General features: G+C 28.2%; 1 protein-coding gene across 1 annotated transcript; it reads right to left on the bottom strand.

The window, feature by feature from the left end:
• Positions 1-6,088: 6,088 nt before the first annotated feature.
• LOC130823121 (uncharacterized) lies at positions 6,089-12,515 on the bottom strand. Its single transcript, XM_057687739.1, has 6 exons — positions 12,220-12,515; positions 11,681-11,757; positions 11,454-11,493; positions 9,750-9,945; positions 8,465-8,855; positions 6,089-6,578 (listed from the first exon to the last, which is right to left on the bottom strand). The coding sequence occupies exons 1-6, from the start codon at positions 12,374-12,376 to the stop codon at positions 6,216-6,218; spliced, it is 1,224 nt and encodes a 407-aa protein (XP_057543722.1). The 5' UTR covers positions 12,377-12,515; the 3' UTR covers positions 6,089-6,215.
• Positions 12,516-18,258: the final 5,743 nt, after the last annotated feature.

An 18,258-nucleotide genomic window follows, 5' to 3' on the forward strand; every position in this document is an offset into this window, starting at 1 on the left:
ATCGCCTAGACAAGTGGCAAATACAGCCTTTTTTTTTGTTGCTGCTAGGTTGGATGATGATAGGAGGTATAGTCTTGTTGCTTAGGCTTGTTTGAGCTTGTTTTCCTTGTTGGTATGTTGGTTTTTTTTTTGTTTTTTGCTTGTAGTGTTTGGATGCTGCTTCCCTTTGGTGTTTAGGGAAGTATTTCTTTTATAGCTTGTAAAAGGTTTTTTTTTTTTTTGAGTTAATATATTTCTTTTAATTGAAAAAAAAAACCAACAAAAAAATTACCAAAACAAAGTATGAAAACAAAGTGAGTTAAGAGTTGTGTGATGGGTTACACCTGAACATTCAGATCAATCCTACTTTATGCAAACCATAGGAAAATAAAATTGAACCTTTTATTTTATTGAAGTAAAAAGTATAAATAAATATATTATAATTTAAAACTATAAAATAATACTTATAAAATTATGACTCTGGGACAAATTGCCTTACATTCTTTGAATTTTGGCATACATTTTGAGTTTTGGTTGTGAATTGTGTGAGCTGTAATTAACTCCCAGGGCCCCAAGAAAAGGATATTGTTTTGTGTTTAGGCTTTATCATAAAATTCTAAGGACAGATCCTGTAGCTTAGGTCCCATCAACGAATTTGGAACATACAAAAACTCATGATGTGAATTGTGAACTATACTTAAATTATGTTTGTTCAAATAGACATGTAAAAACATACAAGTACTTTTTTTGTTCCTATCTACTAGTGATATTTTGTTTATATACACACATATATATATATATATATATATATATATATATATATATATAAAAGAAATCCAATAAGAAGGGTGTTCAGGATAAGTATCATTCTACACCCTTGATTTGAATAAGATAAAAAAAATCTAAGGTCACGATCAAGCCAAAAACACTTAATTGTAAAAGTCACTATCTTACACAAAAAAGATACTATGTCATAAATTTGAAGAATATTCTTAATTTATAATATAGTATCCTTTTTTTTATATATAGTGACTAATAAAAAATCGTTCTCATCCTTCTCATTTTAAAATTCTTTTTATTTGATCCTATATATATATATATATATATATATATATATATATATATATATATATATATATATATATATATATATATATATATATAGTCAAGTTACGGTGAGAACCAATCTTATATGAGAATCGTGAAAACCAATCTACCTAATAAAGACGTGTTACTTTTTACAGAAAATGTGTTACTTTTGGGCAAAAAAATGTTACTTTTTTAATAAAAAAAATGCTACTTTTTAGTAAAAAAAAGTGTTACTTTAAAAAAAATTGAAAAGAAAATAATACAAAGTAACACGTTTTTTCCGAAAAGTAACACTTTTTTATGTAAAAAGTAACACATTTTTGTAAGTTTTGCTCAGAAATTTTTTTTCTGAAAGTACATTTTTTTGAGGAAAAGTATCATCTTTTTTTTTAAAATAAAAATAACACTTTTTTGCCTAAAAGTAACACATTTTAGTAAAAAAGCAACAATTTTTTGTCAACCTAATTGGTTCTCACGGTTCTCATATAAAGATGGTTTTCACTGGCACTTCTTCCTATATATATTAAAATACGGCTTGTCTAACCTTCATCTACCAATTTTATTCAAGGATTTCCTTATTTATTCACCTTTTTATACTTTAATTAATATAATATAAAATTATTATTTCCAAGAGTATATTTAAGTGAATAACGTAAGCTTATAAAAGAATTTAATGATCTTATAAGATATATAGGGAGAAAAATCAAAGAAACTAACTTAACTAGTTTGCTATATTATTTATTAGCATTAAATAACTTAACTAGTTTGCTATATTATTTATTAGCATTAAAAATAAATTATGACAAGGTTTGATACATCACATATGTATTACTCCTTTTGTTTTTTAATGTTCTTCCAGTTTAGAATGTTCTATTTTGAAGAGAGAAATTTGATTAAGATTTTTAAGACATATATAGATTATAAAATATATCAATGTGAAATCTCGTTAGATTTGTTTTAATGTATACTTTTTTATTATATATTTTTTATAATTTTTTATGATACGTATTTAAAGATATTATTTTAAATTTACTTTAAAAATTATATAAAAAGTAAATGAGAAAAAGAAAAAGAAACGAAGGAAATAGTATGAGATGTATGTAAGCAGGAGCGGATTTAACCATATGCATGGGTTGCATATGCAATCTACTCTTTAAAAAAACAAAATATTGTCGAAGCCACGAATTGTACTTTAAACCAATCAGTTCAAAAAATGCGCTACAATATTTATGTTGTAAATAAAATTTGAAAAATGCATCAAATCTCCATTACGATTGTATCATCCACCCATTACGGTGGATTGAAATTAAATTTTTTACATGATTTTTATATTGTTCATAGTAATATATTCACTTTTTAAAATATTTTAATATATATTTTGAAGGTGAATTCTTTAATAGTAGTATAATTTTTTTTATTAATGTTGATGATTGGTGACTCGAATCGAGTCTTGATTATGGTTGTAGATGAATTTAAGAAGAATGAGTGAAGATATGGGTCAGAGGCTAGGCGACGAGTTGTCACTGCTGGAGTAGAGAAAGCGACGAGTCGTCTCTTCCTCTCTGAATTCGCATATTTGGGTCAAAAAGTTTGCCACGAGTCGTGGCTTTTTGGGGACGACTCGTCGCTTTTTGCAACGAGTCGTTGCTCACTAGAGACGACTCGACGCTTTTGACGGCTATGCGTTTTGTCTTATTTTCTCGTGGGTTTTTGACGATTATTTGAGTTTCTTGGAGCTCAAGTATCTTTTAATTAGGTTTTAGTATATATATCTCCTTTTATTAGTGCTAGGGTTTCATTATTCACAAATAGAAAGATCACAAGAGAACCATTGTAATTTGCGAGTGAAATTCTTGATTCATCTTGTAATTCTTTGCGATCATAGTGAAATTATTTGATCTAGGTGTTGGTGGACGTAGCTATCACATTGGTAGTGAACCACGTTAAATCTCTTGTGTCATTTTCTTATTGTTTGCATTAAATTTCTTTATTGTTTCATGATTGTTAATCGATCTTGCTTCCGCTGTCGCACAACAATTAATAAAAACATAGATTTTTCTTTACTCCTCTCAATACTAAATTTTCTATACGATAATATTTTGATTTGTTCATGTTTATTTAAAGTTCGCCATATTTTTAATGTCACTTAGAGTTATTATTATTATGTTAATATTAATATATGGCTAATATAAGTTTATGGTTTTACGTGGATAATCGTCCCACCAGTTATAGCATTTGACTTGACTGTAATAGAATTGTACACCATATAAAATATGAGCAATCCTACAATATAGGACTAAGAATTTCAAATTTTAGGTAAGTTTGGCTTGAAATGAAACACAAAGTTTCTTCGATCTTTTATTTAACTATATTTATAATACAATTTTTTTTATTAATTTGTAATGTAAAAATAAGACAAAAATTAAGTTTATGAAAGGAATATGTGGATGAGAATGTTGGGATGGTTTATCCCACATCGACAAATTAAAGATGATGTATATATTTTTATTATAAGTTATTGGAGTCCTTCTTCCCATTGCATATGGTTTTGGAATGGTATATATCTCGTTGGCATATGAAGTGTGTGCACCTCGTATTTCCCCGTTAATATGTTGGCATTCACAATAAGTCCAACCTAATTTAACATAGCATCAAAGCCAATAATTCGATCAAAAATTAAAAATGGTAGGTCCAAAAAAATAGGTAGTCCTATCTTAATTGATTGCTCTCGCATGCGAACTTTGACAAATTACAGATATTGTGTACACTTAGAGTCCTTTTTCCCGTTGCCATATGATTTTGGGATGGTATATATCTCATTAGCTTATGAAGTGTTTACACCTCATGTTTCCTCGTTAATATGCTAGCATTCACAAGAAGTTCAGCCTAATTTAATAAAAAAAAAATTGCCGATGAAAGTAGGGGAGAGAATGAGAACGGAAGTGAAGAGAGTATGAACAGAAATGATAAAACTTGATTCACCCTATTTTAGTGTGGACGTCCAGAGAAGAATTTCTCTCTAAATTAAATGTTTTTTTAGCAAAATTTAAAAAACGAAAAGAGTAAGTTGTTTAATGATAAGAAAGCTAATAATAGGGACATTGCTGACATGATTTTGCAAGGTTGCTAAAATGACTTAGTATTGTTAAATTTGGAAACTTCTACCTACTATGTCATACTTATCAAGTTAATGATAATGCAACAAATTTCTAATTGAATAATTTATTTTATTGCAACTTTTTCTTGTACTTATAATTATGGCAAAACTTAAAAGTTTCTAGATGGAGTTAATTCTAAATTAATTAATATTGAATTTGCACTATTGTTTTTGATATAATTTAACAATTTAGAAAATGAAAGGTTAAACTCTCACAAGAAATAAGTATATGGAAGCAAATAAATAAATATATATATATATATATATATATATATATATATATATATATATATATATATATATATATATATATATATATAAATTTGTCATGGTTATAATTTATTGATTAAATAAAACTCTCCTCACTAATTACCCAACTCGCTCCATATTCACCTGTCTCGCCTCGTATATATATTCACCCACTTCATACCCTTGTCGTTCTATATCCATCCGTCATGTACTGATGATTATTATGCTACATCACTATACATTTCTTGTATATTCATCGAAAAGTATTCCAAAATTTTGAAAATATCAAAATTATAAATTCGTCTAACTAAATTTATAGATAATTTTATATGAATTTAAATGTTAGTTTATGAATTATTAACCAAGATTTGATTTTAAGTGTCTTATTAATAGAAGTATTTTATGGTTTGGAAAATAGCAAGTAAATTTGTAAGGAATGAAGATATTATTCGCGCATATAACACGAATATGAGATTAAGGCAGATATAAAATCGATATAAGGTGTATATAACTATCACACCCGTCTAGATATTAAGTGCAATTGCTTTTGGACACATATAAAAAAATCATTTCGACATGTAATTAAAAATTCTTTTAATTCACATTTTGAGGGTTTTTATGGCATTTTATCGCTTTCTATTTAATTTTACGCTTATTTTAAAAGTTTGATTTTTTAAATGTTTTAGTGATAATTGTGCAATAAGGTAAAATGGAGCACGTGAGACGCAACACACCATTCTTCTCTACGTTTTTTATTTTCTTCATTTCATCAACATTTTCACCAAGTAAATATGCACTTGATATGTTTAAGGAGAAAATATTTTATCAAAAAAAGAGTAAATTTCATTGAAAAGAGATGAAATGGACATTAAACTACAAGTAAGAAATACATATTTTGTAAATTATTGCAAACATTACAATAAAAAAATTAAATCTAAGTGTTTTTTACATAGAAAATATATATTGTTATAAAAAGATTACTCTTATGGTATGAATTGTTTTGTATTCACCAAAAATAGAGATTATTTTGAGTTGAAGATTCATAAGTGAGAACTTCAGATTAAGTTAACAAATTCATCCAAAAATAATAAAAAGTGTTTAAAATTAATCGTACAAAATCATAAAAAGTGTTTAAAATTAATCATACAAAATCCAAAAATATTTTCACTCATATATATCCTTTAAAAATATTTAAATTTCAATTTTTTTGGATATATTATAACCATAACAAACTTTATGAAAGAAAAAAAAATATTCAAAATAATCCAATCTATTGCTCATTCTTTGCTAATAATCCAATCTTTTAAACATTTTTAAATAATCCAACCTTTGGTTATATTTTGTTGCGATTTATTAGTAAAGAATAGAAAATATTTTAAATTATTCTAAATAATTTTTCCAAGAGAAGATATATAAAATATAAATGTTAGTATATATAACATATCCTAGGCCCTCAACCATAAGCTTAAGCTTTTGGTTAAATTGGTTAGCTTAACCAAAAGCTAAACTGATGGTTGAGAGATCAGGATATATTATATACTCTAACAATAAATACAACTAAAACTAGATCATACATCTAATAATAGATACTAAGTTATAAGTACAACTACAAGTAGATCATATAATAATTAAACTTCAATTGCTAATAATTTTTATACAAATACATAATATTATAATCCTAGAGAAAATTAAATAACCTGTCAAATTGCTTTCAAAAAGTTGAAAAATTAAACATGATTAATTAAGTACCACAAAGAGAAATGGATAGATCAAGATTAAGACGATCATCCCAAGCAGAAGAAGATGAGTATGAACTAATTGCCTGATTATCACTAATCTCACTAACATTAGTAGATGAATAATTGGTGCTCCTTTGGACTAACAATGCCGATTTCGCCTGTCGTTGTAAGGCGAGAGATAAAGATAAGCTACATTCATTATCATCTGTTTGTGTAGCTGCTGCTGAGTCTACGTCGATTTGGTTTTGTTCGATCTCGAATTCGGTTCGATTCCCAGAAGGGAATAATGTCTGTGAGTTTTGATGCTTGTAATTGTATTGTTCTTCATTTTGGGCAGTTTGCTGATCATGTTCTGCTGTGGTTTTCTGTAACAATGGAAATGTGCAATGACAATTAATAATAAATCCAAAGGTTTTATTCGTAAAAGATTAAAATCGACTAGATGAATTAATTCTAGTACTTTATGATCAATAATCGTTCAAATGAATTTTTCTCCTATCTTAATCTGTAAATCTAAATTCTACTTATAGCATCTTTTAAAATTTGCATATAAACGATCGTTGAAAACTAAGGGTAATTAATATATCGTTTGATTATTGGTATTGAACATGTTATATCATTGCTAAGATAATGGAATTTTCATTCATAAATGAGTTTTTTGATAATTTTTTATCATCATTTAATATCAGATCTTACGTGATAATGATTGGAACGAATTTTGTGTTTAAAATAATCACAATTCTAATCAACTAATTTTTCCGGCTAAGCCATGCGTACCATTTAGAGGTGTACAAAACAGATCAAACGATCCCATATTTATCTAACATAGTAATTAGGCATGATTTGACCCGACTTTAAAATGAATTTAAAATTTTATAAAAATCAATGTAGACACAAAACTCAATTTTAAACCGACCTAAAACATTTAACCGAAAATCAACTCGAAATAAGACAGTAACATCTAGGCTGAATAGCACACTGCTGTTTTCAGAAGACAGATGTTTACTTTTAAGTGTAAAACAATGCAAGTTGAAATAGTACATGAACATTCAAACATTATTTAGAGTAAAGAGTAAACTGCTAAATTCAGCAAAGTATATTAATATACTACTAGTACTACTCTTTACAATGGACCACAATTGAGAAATTATGGAAATTATTCTTCTACAGAAAATCTGTACCAAAAAACTAGAATAGGTTTATCATATTTATAGCTATTTTATTTGTCTCTTTAAAATTAATAGTCATACTGATATATCTCTTTAAAATATTAATATTTTACTATCAGTAGCAATCTCTATGAAACACAACAACGGAGTAATGGATTATGGACTAAAATTTGTGATTAATGAATGTTTTATTATTTTTTCCAAATTTGTTCTTTATATCTTTGGTTAAAATACCATTATTGCCCCAAATCAAGACACAAGTATTGCAATCATGTTCAATTTCAATTTACATGCACTAAAATTTACAACATATATAATTCCACTTAAGTTTACATGCTTCCTATGTTTTATGGAATTATATTTGATTTGTGTTAATAGATGCTTTTATAATATAACTTTTTAAATTTTTAATCATGTGTAACTAAATACATTAATATAATAACTATTTTAAACCAAAAGATATATACATTAAAATTGATCAACAAATAGCTAGTGTAATGTAAGCTTGTTAATGGCTAATGCAATGCAGGGTGAATGATTAATTAATTTTAACTAATAATTTTCCATTTATCACTTACTTCATTTATTCCATTATACTTGATCAATTTTACTTTTTCACACAATCTAATGCTTTAAAACTTATTTTGTTCATTGTATCTTCAATTTTGTATAGCTAAAAAATATTTAAAAATTAATATTTTATTATAAAAATACACAATTAGACGATTCAAATAAGATACTACGTAATAACATAATTATATTTTAATTTTACTTACACACTAGCCATAACATATAGTGCATCCTCCGTTTCATTATATTTGAAACATTTGATATTTTACGTAATTCTATGTGTTATTTTAATCATTAACATATATTGAACTATACACATCTAAAATTATAAAAAGTTAATAATATAAAAGTATTCAATTATGCAATTCAAATAAGATCTCACTTGACTATATTTTATTGTTACACATTAGCCGTCATATATAACATAAGCTTGAACAATGAATAGCGTCAATAGCCGTAATGTAAAAATTAACAAAAAAAAAAAAAGAGAAAGTATAAAAAAATAGAAGTACCTTGAAGGGAAGGAGATGAGAATGATGAGGATGAAGTGGAAGAAGATGATGATGAGACAGAGAGTATTGTTGGTGTTGGTGTTGGTGCCATCTGATAATATTGAGATTTTGATGTTCAAAATGTTGATCTTGTTGTCTGTAATTCTGATTTAATGGAATGATTCCTCCTATTTTTGTCTCACCCTTTGAATTATTATAAATTGACTCCTTCTGACTTTTGTAATCATCATCAACCAAGCAATAAGATGTGTACTTTTTTGGATTTTTTCTTATCCTTTCTTCCTCTTCTTCTTCTTCCTCACTCATACTCAAACACATATTTGGAGTAATTCTCATCATCATCATCATGTTGCTACTACTACTTTTATTATGCCTTTCCTCCAATCTTGGCCTTTTGTGATTTCAATATCATTTCATACCCACAAAATCAAAATAATAAAAAATCGATCATTTTATTTTTATAAATTTAAAGCAAAACGACTTAAAATGATAAATAATGAATATTTATTCTAATACAAAACAATTTAAATAAGTTAAATTTTTAAAATTTTATGTATAATTAGCAAACAAATTGTTCATCATCATGCATTTTTAAAAATTGTTGCAATTATAAATGTATTTTTTTAACGATATTAGCAACTAAAAAAATACTTTTTATATTTGTACTTCATATAGCTACTAATGTTAATAATAAAATACATAAATAATTAAATGCTAAAGTAATAAGCAAAGTGATTTTATTGTGTCTATTATTCATAAATCCACATTTAATGTGAAATTACAATATGATCATCGCATCACCACTAATTTCATAAGGGGATATTGAACAAAAGAGTGCTAAAATTAATTTTATCCTTGCTATTATCATATAATGACCTATATTATTTGCAATACTCTAAAAACACTTTTTGTTAGGATGGACTAGAAAAGCTCCACATACAAATGAAAATGAAATTAATCCTTTCAGTAGGTGGTAATAAATAAACAAACTCTTGTCATAAGGGTAAAAGAGAAAGCCCCCAACAATTAACCTAACTCATAATCATTTTTTATCAGGTTCATTTTAGATTGGGTTGTGTCATGTTCAGATCAACCAAACGAGATTAGAATTCTTTTTGAAAAAGATAATTATTTCTTAGGAAAAAATATCAAAAGAAGTTTTAAACAAGACCAAGAAAACCAGTCAAAACAATCGAGTTCAAATTACAACCATGCATTAACTTAATATTTAACATATTATAATGAATGTATGTAGGGTTAAAGATCAAAGAAGACTAATTACTACCTTTTAGAAGGAAGGAATGCATGAGAAAATGTTGGTTGATCTTGAAAAACATGATTAGTAAGATTTGAGGAAGATAGATGATGCAACCCCACATCTTGTTTCCCTTGCTCAATAATATAATTACAACAAGTACTTCCATTCTTATTATCATGATTCTCAAAAGCTTGTTTCCTTTGCTGGGTGAACCCCTTGTCTCCTAAAAGTAACATATAATTAAACACCCATTTATTTATATTATACAAAATGCATGAGAAAACAACCTAAAGCTTCTTTCAAAACCCTTGCTCTCTTTACTTGTTTTTCATCATGGAGTGTGTTTTTTAGCCATAATTCAACACACGTGAATAAATAGAGTAAATTATAAATACATTTTTGACAAAATATATTGTAGATCTTAGGTCTTTAATTATCCGTTTAAACTTAGACTATGTCAAAAAGAACCAAATCAACCAAAAATTTAAAAGAATACATGTTATATACACTATCGTTTTTTATATTGAATATATTTAAATAAGGCTTTAATTTGCATTGATCATATAATTGATGTTGTATTGTCGGTGAAACTTTGATCCATATAAGGTATGAAATAGTAGTTGAAATTATACTTTAAGTGTAGGAGTCCTTTGAGAAGTTAGGAAAATTGGGAAATTTTTATGTACATATATATATATATATATGAGTAAGTTGAGAGAAAGCAAATTCAGATTCCTCCAAAAAAAAAAAGTAAGATATACAAATATAACCTAATTCTCAATTAATGTTGAAATTTATTGGCATATATCCCTTTTAGTCAAATTTTTAATCAATGTGAAGTGTATATAGAATAAGTTAAGACATTAAATGAAGTGAGACATCAAAACTCACTAAAAAGGATATGATATGGTAAACCAAAATCTTTGATTACAAGAGTAGAGAAAGAACCCATTTGGGGGAACATACATAGAAAGCTATTGTTGCTTTTATTTCTCTTACAAGGATATGTGATATGGTAAATCACTATAAAGAATTGATATTTGACTATTCTATTTTAGAAAATTTATTAAAAATAATCTATAACACAATTGCACAAAATAAAATTTCCTCCGTTTTGTAATATTCTTCTCATTTAGAATATTTTAATTTAAGAAAAAGGGATTTTGACTATGATTTTTAGACACATATAAAATAATAATATATTCGTAAACTTTATTTTCATTTTTTTTAATAATTTTTATGACGTGTGATTAGAGATATTAAATTTTAAAATTTCTTTGAAAACTTTATAAAAAGTAAACGTAAAGAAAAAAAAAAGTATCTAATATTAATATTAATTAGCTCAAAATATTTCATACTAGTATTAGAATAATTTTCTTATAATTATCAAAAACTTTATTAATATGCTCAAAATGCACATAATTTTCAAGTATTTATTACTACGAGAATGATATTATAAATATATTTTAATTAAATATATTAGAAAAATACATTAATTATATGAGTCCGTCTTATAAAAAGATAATTTCATGATACAATGGAAATTGTTATTGATAAGATAGGTAATGAATTTTTTTATTTAATATTAATTAATTATTATTAATTTTTTTAAAAAATAGAAATACTTTAAACTTCACCCTTTAATAAGTTTTATGTTTTTAGAAACAAGATTAGGGGATCACCATAAAAGAAATATCGACAACAAAATGAAAAGATGGCAAGGATTAATACCTTGTCTACTAAAATGATCAGTCTTCATGCTTCTATACATCTGTTAAAATTAAAAAAAAAATAATAACATTATTTATACCAAAGCCAAAAAAAATTAGTGCAAATTACACAATCAAGTGTGAAAGCTTAGACAAACCACCAAAACAAACAAAATATTAAAATTGAAAAAAATATAAGATTTAAAAAAAAAATTCCAATCAATCATGAAAAAAAAAAAAAAAAAAAACCTGGAGATGACTTTTCACATGAGAAATTGTAAGCCCTCTTACATCCATTAACTGTAGAACAAGCTTTGGTGTTGCCTCTGAAATTCATAATCATAATTCAAAAAATTATCATCAATAATCAAGATTATAGTAAACTTTCAAAAAACTATCAAATAAAAAAATATTTTGAATTAAGTAAAAAAAATCATAAAAAACAATTCAATTTAATAAAAATAGATTAATCAATCAAGATTACAAAAACACATAAATAGTGCAAAATTAAAATTGCTCCAAGTAAAAACAAGAGAATAAAAGAAAATACTTAATATAATTCCTATGTAAAACATAATAAGTAAAACACAGGTGAAATCTTGTATATTTTTATTATATTAACTTTACAGAAATCACATTAAATTAAAAATCAGAGAAAGTATATTCAATTTTCAATCACGTAAAAACTTCAATTTAATAAAAAAAATTAAAATTGAAATATAGTTTCGAAATATACTCCTATTATATACTTTATCGGGATAATTAAATAAAGAGAGAAAAGAACAAACTTTGTTGGCCACCAAGACGTTCAATGGCATGAACGAAGCAACGATGAAGATCAGGAGTCCATCTCAACCGAGGAACTTTGGATCTTACATATTGTCGAACACCATTATTATTATTATTATTATTATTAGAAGTAGTATTTTTACTACTTTCCATCATTTTTTTTTTTTGGATTTAATAAGATTGGAATAATATATGAATGAAGAAGTATATATGGTCGGAGTGAAAAAGTTAGGAGAGAAAAAAGAAAATAGAAAGGGAATGATAAAAGGGTTGACTACTTCTGCTTCAATATTTGGTTTTATAAGCAAAAAGATATTCTTCCTTTTCTTTTATTGCTCTCAAACGTCTATTTTGTGTTTTATGAAATTGTTAAAATCTAGAGTTAAATACCAGTATAAATTAATAGTATTTTATTTGACTATATTTTTTTCTTGTATAATATACAAAATGTGTAAAATACCATAAAATTATGAATAGAACTTGGATGTAAGTAAAAAATCGAGAAAGTATATTACTCCCTCCTATTCTGCCCATTAGTCGTTCTATTTATATTTTTTGCTATTCACTTATCACTCTTAATTTGTATTTTATTCTTAGTCTATAAGTTAAAACATAGTCATATAAAATCTTGTTTAATTCGTCTAAATACAAAGATTATTAATATTAATTTTTTATAATTTTTAATTAAGAATAATTAAAGATATTAAATGTTAAAATGTTGCTTCAAGAAGTGTAAAAAACTAAATGAGACTAATGGGTTGAATAGAAGGTAGTATTTTACTTCCTAAGGTTAAAAGGCGAAATATTTAGTTGATTTCTATTTTTTGAGATTAACACTTGATATTATTATTCTTATTAGTAGGTCAAAATAGATATATTATCTTGGATCATTGAATTTGTTAGAGTATATAACATATCTTGGGGAAGCTTATGGTTGAAGCCCCAGGATATATTATATACTCTAACAGAATTAATTTTGAATCAATCTAAATATTTTGAGTCGAATTAAAATAAATAAATTTGTTATCTTACTAAATAAGATAAATATCGAATTATTGAGTCATATAAAAAAATGATAAAAGATTCACGAGAAAATAGTCCAAACTCCAAAGCTGGGGCTGGGGTGATGAAGTAGATAGAGAGAGAGAGAGAGAAATAGAATTCGTTTGGTTGGGCTGATCTGCCGCTGTAAGAAACCTGCAAAGAGGGAAAATTCTCATCACGAGCTTCATATCCTCTTTAAATCATTACATTCTCTTTCTCTCTCTCTCTTTCTACATCACCTTTTTACTATTTTTTCTACCATTTTGTTTTTATTATTTTTATATTTATTATTATTGGCTTGCTTCATTTTACCATACCACCTCTTATTCCCTTAGTCTCATTTGACTTTTTACGGATTTTAAGAAGAGTTAAAAGTGTGACCCTAAGGGTAGGAAAGAGAGTGATATTATGGGTTTTAATGTAAGGGAGGAAAATTAGTATGAATAATGGAGAATATAATTGAAAATAGGATAAAGCTACTAAGGACATAAAAGTCAAAAACCCATACCAAAAATAGAAATGGGACAATTAAGGTGACTTGACCATAAAAGAAAATGAGACATATAAGCTGAATAGGAGGGAGTATTATTTATCATTACTTTAATATAGTTTCATATTTTTTTTATATACTTCTTTTGTTCTTTTATTTTTTCACATCCTCTAATATATGAATTTAATCATTAATATATTTAGATACGTATATTAAAAACTTCTAGAAACTAGTAATAAATGTTGAATCGATACGATTCAAACAAGATCTCATATGACTTTTTCACATAACATTATCGACAATGTAAAAGTCAATTTGCTTGATAAATAGCATTGAAATCAACTATAATATAAGTAAAAAAGAACATAGAAAGTATAAGTTAAAATATACTTTCTTCAATTCATTGTATTTATTATATTTGACTTTTAACTTATATTTTGATTAATGGGGTTAATATTGGAATCAAACATATGTAAAAGATTTTTTTTGAAAAATTACTTAAAATAATCTAACATTTTTATGATTTTTCTATAATAATCTCACCTAATGATTAACCATAAATAATCCCAACTTTATGCGGTATTTGCCAGAATAAAGTTGGGTAACCCGATAACCTGCTATAGTAGGTAGTTCACAAAAAAAGTAAATTTAAAATTAGAGAAAAATTTTGAAAATTTACATAAAAAATTCTACATAATAAAAAATCATAAATTTTTTTAAACATTTTTTTAACATTTTTTCAACATTTTATTATAATTTATCTTTTTTTAATAAAATAAAACTTGCTATAGAAAGTCATCCGGTTACCGTGTTTACTCTAGGAAAATACCTCTTAAAATTAGGATTATTTATGATTAATCAATAGATGAAAATTATTGTAGGAAAATCATAAATAGGTTCAATTATTCTAGATAATATTTTTTTTTTTTTTAAGAAATGTGACAAGGTTTGTGATTTTAGATTTTGAGTGTTTGGTTGACACCAATTGTTATTTTAGTTGAATACATTTGGCTTTTGTAAACATTTTTGTTTTTTGTTTTTGATTTACCGTATTTTTTATGATACGTTGATCCATTTATTTTGTCAAATTTTCTTACTTGAAACTAGATGTTATTAATTAAATATCATTTTTAACTCAAAAAAAAAAATCATCTACACAATTTAATCTTTCTTTTTTAGTTAATACCAAAAATTAAAAAAATAAAATAAAATGTCACTTTGTGGCAAATTTGCTGGGACTATTGAAATGTAATTTAGTTGTTAAAAAGAATCATCATCATCATACCCAATATCCCGCTCAAAGGTAGGGTCTAAATGAGGTAAGGTGACAAACAATCCATACCCATACTTCCTTTAAGAGAGGACTAGAGAAAAGTGATCTATTTTACCCCCAAAAGAAAAGAACCCTGCATTAGAGGAAAATAAGTGACGACTGACAATGTTAACTAACAAGAAAAAAAAAAACCAATGGTTACATAGAAACATAACTAAATAAATAAATGAAAAAAGATAAAATACAAAGAAAAAGATGGGGAGGGAAAAAAAAGAGCTTATTAGCTGTCCATAACATGGATCTAACGTCTCCAACTATTCCTATCCCTAGTCAGATCCGCGGAGAGGCGCTTCTCACTCAAGTCGTTCTTAATTTGCTCTACCCACATTTTCTTAGATCTTCCTCGACTTCTCTTACCCACCACTATGATGCTTTGTATCCTTCTAACGGGAGAGTCGGTTGTCTTTCTTTGCACATGTCCAAACCATCTTAATCTATTTTCACGCATTTTAGCAGATAATAGAGCAACACCTAGTTTCTCTCTAAACTCTTGGTTCTTGATTCTATCCATTTTTGTGTTACCACACATCCACCTCAACATACGCATCTCTACTACATCCATCTTTTGTTCATAAATCTTCTTAACGTGCCAACACTCTATCCCAAACAACAAAGCTGGTCTAATGGCCACTCTGTAGAATTTACCTTTCAGTCTAACCGAAAACTTTCTATCACATAACACTCCAGTGGCTGCTCGCCACATAAGCCAACCCGCTTGTAGCGATGTGTAACATTTTCATCAATCTCCCCATTACTCTGGATAACAGACCCTAGATACTTGAACTTTTTCGTATTTGCAACCACATCTTCTCCAATGATCACCTCTGGATCATCATGTTGCTCATTACCACTAAAGTTGCATCTCAAGTATTCTGTTTTTGTACGGCTTATGCGCAACCCTTTGCCTTCTAAAACTGCCCTCCATTCTTCTAATTTAGCGTTAGCCTCTTCACTAGTTTCTGCAACCAACACTATATCGTTCGCGAATAACATGCACCATAGAACAGTTTCCCAGATAGACTTTAAGAGCTCATTTAAGATGATTGCGAAAAGGAAAAGGCTTAGTGTCGATCCCTGATGCAAGCCTACTTCAACCAGAAAAGATTTTGTAATCCTAACGGGTGTCTGTATGTTAGTTGATGCTCCATCGTACATATCTCGTATTGCTTTAATATGGGTCAATGAGACTCCCTTAGCCTCTAGGCTATCCCAGATGATATATCGTGGTATGTTATCATAAGCTTTCTCCAAATCTATAAACACCATATGCAGGTCTTTTTTCTTTTCCCTACATTTTTCCATCAGTTTTCTTAACACGTGTATAGCCTCAAAGGTTGATCTCCCTGGCATGAAACCAAATTGGTATTCCTTAATAACCACTTCTTCTCTGATTCTCTTCTCTATCACTCTTTCCCATAATTTCATTGTGTGGCTAAGGAGCTTAATCCCTCTATAATTCCCACATACTTGTGCATCACCTTTGTTTTTGTATATTGGGATAAGTGTACTGCTCCTCCATTCTTCGGGCATTATATGTGTCCTCCAGATAACATTGAAAAGGCTTGTTAGCCATTGGATGCCTTCTTCTCCTAAACATTTCCATACCTCAATCGTGATGTTGTCTAGATCGACTGCCTTGGCTCGCCCCATTTCTTTGAGGGCTTTACTAACTTCATTTGTGGTTATGCCTCTATTTGATCCATATTCATGTTGGCTTTGGATGTTGGGAGCATGTCCTCTCACCTCCTCTGGTCCCCTAGTCTCATTTAGCAATTGAGAGAAGTACTGGTACCACCTTGTTTTTGATGTCAACTTGTCTCAACAAAAGTTTACCATCCTCACCCTTGATGTACCTAATTGTCTCAATGTCTTGCTTTCTTCTGGACCTGACCTTTGCAAGCTTGAAACTATGCTTCTCTTCATCTTTTGTATCTAACTTTTTATAAAAGTCTTCATATGCTAGACTCTTTGCCTCAGCTACTGCTTTCTTTGCTACCCGTTTGGCCTCGTGATAGATTTCTCTCTTACTTATCCGATCTCCCTCTTCCGTACAGGCCATAAGTTCTTTAAACCTTATGTTTTTATCATTTATCTTCTTCCTCACCTCCTCATTCCGCCACCAGGACTCCTTGTACACTTTTTGTTTACTTGTCGACACTCCTAAGATCTCTTTGGCAGCTTGTCGAATGGTGTCAGCCATAGCTTTCCATATATGATTTGCATCTTTTGATTGCCTTGGGTAACCCAACACTTTGATCCTGTTTGAAAAAGTGGATGTTGCTTCCCCTTTCCCCATCTATTCCTTCGTCTGCACTCTACCTTCTTATCGACAACTCTCTACCTCATTTTAATAACTAGAACTAATAACCAAAGCCACCATGGACTGACTCATAGCTATCCGCTTCCTTGCCTATGCGTCCATTGAAGTCTCCTCCTAGAAAAACTTTTTCATCTCTTGGGATAGACCCCACAAGGTTACTTAAGCAGTCTCAGAAATCAAGTTTTTCCTGCTCATCTAATCCAACTTGTGGCCCATAAGCACTTATGATAGGCGTGACTTCTTCACCTAGTACTATTCTAACTAGCATAATTCTTTCATTGCACCTCTTCACCTCGATCATTTTGTTTTAAGATTTTGTTGGATACTAGGATCCCAACCCCACTACGTCTACCATCTAATCCTGCATACCATAACTTATACCCTTTCACTCTAATCGAATCATAACCCTTCCATCTGGTCTCTTGAACACACGCCACATGATTATTGTACCTACTAAGCTCATCAGCTAGCTCCAAAGACTTGGCTTCTAAAGTACCTATGTTCCAAGTCCCCACTCTTACTTCAAAGTCATGACGGAGTCTCCCCTACGAAACCCTCCTCCTTGAGCTCCCTCCTTCTAGGACCCAACCTTAGGCTATCGTAGTTCTTCTGTTGCTCTATCTAGGTTCTGACGGCTTTAGGTATTGGTTAAGAGACTAACAAAACTGTGTTCAAAAACAGACATACACAAACAAATAAACAAAGGGCTGGTACCAAACAAACAAAGGGAAAGAAGCTGGACAACAAACCCCATCTAAAACAATCTAGACCAAGAAACAAACACGACGCAAACCTAAAGAGAAGCCAATGACTAAAAAGGGCTGGTACCAAACAGAGTAAACAAATTATGG

This window comes from Amaranthus tricolor, chromosome 9 (genome assembly GCF_026212465.1).
Source record: "Amaranthus tricolor cultivar Red isolate AtriRed21 chromosome 9, ASM2621246v1, whole genome shotgun sequence".
Lineage (NCBI taxonomy): Eukaryota > Viridiplantae > Streptophyta > Magnoliopsida > Caryophyllales > Amaranthaceae > Amaranthus > Amaranthus tricolor.

Bases quoted from the DNA above. Each gene is read 5' to 3' on its own strand.
- LOC130823121 (XM_057687739.1), bottom strand. From the start codon at position 12,376: ATGATGGAAAGTAGTAAAAATACTACTTCTAATAATAATAATAATAAT. The intron at 11,758-12,219 runs GTTTGTTCTTTT...TATGAATTTCAG, and splicing joins ACGTCTTGGTGGCCAACAAA to AGGCAACACCAAAGCTTGTT. The intron at 6,579-8,464 runs GTACTTCTATTT...CCATTGTTACAG, and splicing joins CTCATCTCCTTCCCTTCAAG to AAAACCACAGCAGAACATGA.